Here is a 5390-nt window from a genome sequence, read left to right as displayed (position 1 = left end):
AGGAAGACCATCAGGGAGATTTGGTTTTTTCATGAATAAAATGAACCTCCACGAGGAGGTTAAGGATGTTACATTCTGCCTTGAGATTCTCTGATGTTCTTGAAGAGGTTCTGAAGAACTGGAGAAAACAAAGCTCTTGAAAATGGCAAAAGCAAAGGATATAAAGAATCAGATAATCATCATCTTTACATGGATTATTTATAGCGTGCCTAAGGAACTAGCGCTATAGTGTGACAGTATCATAAAGGAAAAAGAGAACAAGTGCAAACCTTTCTTGATCTAGATGCTAGTTTGGTAGTACAAAATACATGGATCATGTGTACTTATTTCCAACTTCCTTTAGTTAATGACTATTCATTAAAGAACAGAACACTAATACAAAAGCAGAGATCAGGAACATGGCCCATCAACGTGCTGCTCAATGCACATTCTTGATCAGATATCCAAAAACAGCTCAGCAGAATATGGTCACACTTTGTTTGCTACCCGTGTCAGTGCTGCTTGGAGTTCAGGAGGAGAAAAGACACCCAATTCAGTGACAATGCCACCAGTTATCAAGTCATGGGGGGTGACATCAAAAGCTGGGTTCCAAACACCAATGCCTGCAAAGAAGGAAAGAAAGAAGACCCTTCAGATCCAAACAGGGCTACAACCAAACAAACACACAATGAGAAACACACTTAGCCCAGCTTCCTCTAACCTGGTGCCCTCCAGTATGTAATGGATTACAACTACAACTTTTACTATGTCCAACTAGGATGGCCAATGGCCCTTGACTCAGAGAGTTCAAATTCTCTACTTTTATGGTCCTGAATGGTAGACAGATATATTTTTCTCTCTGTTTTCCTATGGATGAAGAAGAAATAAAAAACAAAGCTTTCTAGGAGAAGTGCACTCTGATAGCCTCCATGCTATTCTACAGTGCTGGGGTCAGATGTATCTGAGGATACTCCAGCTACCTCTCCTTCATTTACAAAGACTTACTGCAAAAACCTGGAACACCTGGACAGTAGACTACTGTGTCCTTCTGTTAAATTGCTGGATAGTAAAGGATTTGAAGATATCAGTTTGTTTGCCCACAACCATCTCACACATTAGTACCTGGCGCTGCAACCCGCACACCATTTATGTCTGTCAGTTCCTGGCTTGGTCGCTCTTCAATAACAATTTGACCACCATGTTCTAAGCTCAGGTCACATGAAGTACTAGGTGCTGCCACATAGAAGGGGATCCCATGGTGCTTGGCAGCAATAGCTAGCTGGTAAGTACCCACTTTGTTGGCAGTGTCTCCATTGGCAACAACCCTGTCTGCTCCCACGAAGACAGCTGGATTTAAAAAAGAAAAAGAGGAACAGGATCCAGCTCAAAATTTGTACATCTCATGATAAAGTTAGAATAACAGCAAGTAACCAATAATATGTAGTACTCCTTAGATAGGTACAGCCTTCTCTTCCTATAGTAAAGGCCAAAGAATCTGCTTCGGGCTTATGTATTCGTATCTCCTGCCTACAAATGAGTAAGGGAATTCTGCCAACTGTAGAGTTCCTCTCCTCCCCTTCCCAGTTAACAGATGATGCTTTGGAGATGGGTGAAGGACAAAGCATGACTTATTAGATATAAACATTTTAAAGAAGAGGCTAGGGACCTTGTCCTTTAATCCATCTCTAAATATGGTCAATTACCAAGGAAGACAATACGAAAATAAAATAAATCCTCTCATATTTATTTCGTTTTTTCTCCATCCTCCTTTTATTCTATGGAATGACAGGTGATATGTATGGTTTTCCATACCCCAACCATACCTTTATCTTCACAATACAATTGTGAGACAGGTTACACTGAGAGAGAGAATAACAGGCTTGAGCCCATCCAGTGAGCTTCTAGTGATTGATAAACAAGTGACAAGATTAAATTGCTTGTACAAGAGACATGTGTTAGATCAGTATAGAAACAAGTTAACAGAAGGAACAAGCTGAAAAAGGAATATGCAAGATATTCACCTGATATCTTCTTCTCCTTCATAGCCATAGATACCATGCTGTCAGCAATGAGTGTGGCAGGTATCTGTTCATATACAAGCTCATAAGCTGTGAGTCGGGCTCCCTGATTATATGGCCGTGTCTCTGTGCAGTAGACATGCTCCAGACGACCCATGGCATGCAGGGAGCGAATAACACCTGCAAAACAATATTGTAAGTATTGACAATACATGACCTTGGGTTAATGGAAGGAGGAGGTCACCCTATGAGGTTCAGCAGGTACGAATGTAGCTCTTTATATGTTTCTGACTGCAGCTTTGGTCAGCCTAAGTCACCATACTCAATGATGAGGGAAGATGACTGTTGTAGTCCAACATCTTATGAGCCACATGTTCCTCATCTCTCAGAAAGCATGGTAAACCCATGTTTTCAAACCAACTAGGACTTCTAGTTTTCCTTTCTCTTAAAGGGAAGAAGAGTAAGGAGTAAGGGGAGGGGGACTTCAGCAAGATAGAAAAGGAGCCATAAGTCATGTGTGGTTGAAAATACTTTTCTACTTGGTGGTGATGCTTCCCAGATGCAAAAAGATGTCTCTTACCAAGTGCAGTTCCATAGCCAGCTGTGGCCAGTGAGCCCGTATTGCAATGGGTGAGGACTATCACTTTGTCCTTCCCAACTTGCTGAAGGAGGTGGCGTGCACCATGGTCCCCTATGCTTCTGTTGTCTTTGAGGTCTTTCTCCAACATGGCTTCTGCCCAGCTGATGACACTATAATGAGAAGCAACACTGACTGGCATGTTCCTGTTTGGGGAGACTGAAAGGGAACCGAAGGAGAAGTTGTTGGCCCTCACCTTTCTCGGAAACTCTCACCAGTAGACCCTTCACGCTTGGCCTCCTGGCGGACAATGCGGCCCAACTCCTGAGCTGCCTGGGCCATGTTGACAGCAGTTGGTCGGGCACTCACTAAGTAGTTCAACGAATCTAACACAAATGTTTCCAGGCTGCCTATGCTCTCTTCTGTAGTTCTTTTATTATCCAGTTCCACTGCCAGACTAAGGCAGCCTACAATGGCGATGGCGGGAGCACCCCGGACCTAAGAGAAAGGACACTCTTTAAAGGTGTATGAAAGATTCAACCTCTCCCCCAACCATCCTCCAAAAATTATTCTTAACAAAGAACATGCAGAGAAAACAGTTCTCCATCAGTTAGTCTAACACAGTGGTCCCCAAACTGTGCTCTTTAAGGGGATTTTGGACTTCAGCTCCCACAATCCAAGACTGTTGGCCAACAAGGCTGAGGCTTCTGGGAGCTGAAGTCCAAAATCTCTTAAAGGGCACAGTTTGGGGACCACTGGACACTAAATGGATAACTATGAAAGCACTGAGTCACCCACGACTGAGGTCCCAAACACAGTGCAGAAATAATCCAGTTTGAGAGCTCTTTAACTGCCCTGGCTCAGTGCTAGGGAATCATGGGGATTGTGGTTTATTGTGGCACCAGAGCTCTCTGACAGTGAAGGCTAGATGTCTCACAGAATGACAGTTCCCAGGATTCCATAGCGCTGAGCCAGGTTAGTTAAAGCAGTTTGAAACCTGATTATTTTCTGCTGTGTGTTTGGGACCTAAATCCTACAGGAGAATTTGCTGTTGTTGTGTGTCTTCAAGTCATTTCTGACATATGACGACTCTATTATGTGGTTTTCTTGGCAAGTTTCTTCAGAGGGGGGTTTCCACTGCCATCTTCTCAGGCTAACAGAAGTGTTGGCTTGCCCAGAGTCGTCCCGTGGGGTTTGCATAGCTGAACTGAACCAGGATTCAAACTCTGGTCTTGAAAGTCCTAGTCCAACACTCAAACCACTACACCATGCTGGCTCTCATGACACACACACACACACAGAGAAGAATTACCCAGGACCCAAACACTCTGCAGAAATAATCCAGTTTCAGACTGCTTTAACTGCCCTGGCTCAATGCCCCTTCTTTGTTATCCTTCCGCTGGCAGGCTAAGACCTTACTTGTTTAGACAGGCTTTTAAAACAGAAAGTTTTTAAGACAGGTAATGGGGTGCTGTTATATTGTTTTAATGCATTTTAAGCATTTTATTATTTTATTTTAAAATGGATTTTAGTATTGAATTTGTTTTAATAATTGTAGCAATTTAATCCTATTTTACTATACACTTGTCCTTCGATATTCGCTAGGGTTAGGGGCAGAAGATCCCCATGAATAGACACTGACCATGGAACTGCACTGGAGGAGCTACAAAGGCCTAATAGAGTATTCTCTCTAGGAATCTCTAGGTCTTTGGGTGCAACTTTTAGTTAAAGTTGACCATAGAGTTGCATTGGAGGACCTAGATATTCCTAGAGAGAACATATTAATCAAATCCATGAATGATCAAATCTGCAAATATCAAATCCACAAATATGGAGGGATTGAGTGTACTATTTTTGTATGTTTTTTTTAACTGTATGGTATTTTTTTTAATGTAAGCCACCCTGAGTCCCAGCCATGGGAGAAGGGTGGGATATAAATATAATAATAATAATAATAATAATAATACTGTATATAATTGTGATGCCAGTAACTCTCTGACAGAGAAAGGGCATAAAACTACACTTCCAATAATATTAATAATAATAATAACAATTGTTGTTGTTGTTATTATTATTATTATTCTGGGAAGTGTAGTTTTGTGTGCCTTCTCTGTGAGAGAGCTCTGGTGCCACCATAAACTACAATTTCCCAGGATCCCCTAGCACTGAGCCATGCTGGGTTGCATCTTCAGTGTGCTGTGGACCAATGTGTCTCAAGGAGTCTTGCAATCCTGGCTGCTCCCCCTCCATGCTGCGCTGCCTCCAATGGGGAGCCCTGCTGCTGCTGCACCACCTTCATGCTGCGGATGGCCTGCCAGCCCTGGCGGACGCCGCCGATCTCCTCGTAGAGGCTCCGCTGGGGCAGCAGGAGCTGGTTGAGGACCTCCAGGGAACCCCGGCGGTAGCGCAGCGCCTCCAGGCTCATCCTGGATGGAACCCCAACAACACGCCCAGGAAGAGGAGGAGGAGGAGGAGATGGGAGGAGCCCGAGGCTGGCCCTGGCTGGGAGGGAGGCGCTTCTCTGTGGGCGGGGAAGCCATCTGCCTCCTTCCTTCCAGGCAAGGCTGCTGCTCTTCCAGTACATAGTCATTCTATGTTGTGCATAGAGGTTGCAGAGAGAGGGTGGGAGGATGCAGCCTTGCCTGAGCCCTTGGCCCCTTTGGGACTATGCATGGGTAGGCATGCATTTGCATGGGTAGCGCTCTCTTTCTACACACACACACACACACATGCATACCTATATGTGTCTGTGTCTTTATATATACACATGCACACACACACACATATGTACACAGACACATATACCTGCATTCCTG

General features: G+C 44.0%; 1 protein-coding gene across 1 annotated transcript; it reads right to left on the bottom strand.

Annotated features, from left to right (window-relative positions):
- Window positions 1-323: 323 nt before the first annotated feature.
- Window positions 324-5036, bottom strand: MRI1 (methylthioribose-1-phosphate isomerase 1). The gene is made up of 6 exons (XM_042459859.1): window positions 4868-5036; window positions 2831-3072; window positions 2578-2747; window positions 2001-2177; window positions 1102-1326; window positions 324-602 (listed from the first exon to the last, which is right to left on the bottom strand). Exons 1-6 carry the CDS (start codon window positions 4997-4999, stop codon window positions 469-471), a joined length of 1080 nt encoding a protein of 359 aa, XP_042315793.1. The 5' UTR covers window positions 5000-5036; the 3' UTR covers window positions 324-468.
- Window positions 5037-5390: the final 354 nt, after the last annotated feature.

This window comes from Sceloporus undulatus, chromosome 3 (genome assembly GCF_019175285.1).
Source record: "Sceloporus undulatus isolate JIND9_A2432 ecotype Alabama chromosome 3, SceUnd_v1.1, whole genome shotgun sequence".
Lineage (NCBI taxonomy): Eukaryota > Metazoa > Chordata > Lepidosauria > Squamata > Phrynosomatidae > Sceloporus > Sceloporus undulatus.
The sequence above is the reverse complement of the archived record's forward strand: the minus strand, read 5'-3'. Positions and strand labels throughout refer to the sequence as shown.

Excerpts from the sequence above, each read along its gene's own strand:
- MRI1 (XM_042459859.1), bottom strand. The coding sequence starts at position 4,999 with ATGAGCCTGGAGGCGCTGCGCTACCGCCGGGGTTCCCTGGAGGTCCTC. Across the intron at positions 2,748-2,830 it reads GGTGAGAGTTTCCGAGAAAG|TGTCATCAGCTGGGCAGAAG; the intron begins GTGAGGGCCAAC and ends TTCTCATTATAG. Across the intron at positions 1,327-2,000 it reads GAAGGAGAAGAAGATATCAG|CTGTCTTCGTGGGAGCAGAC; the intron begins GTGAATATCTTG and ends TTTTAAATCCAG.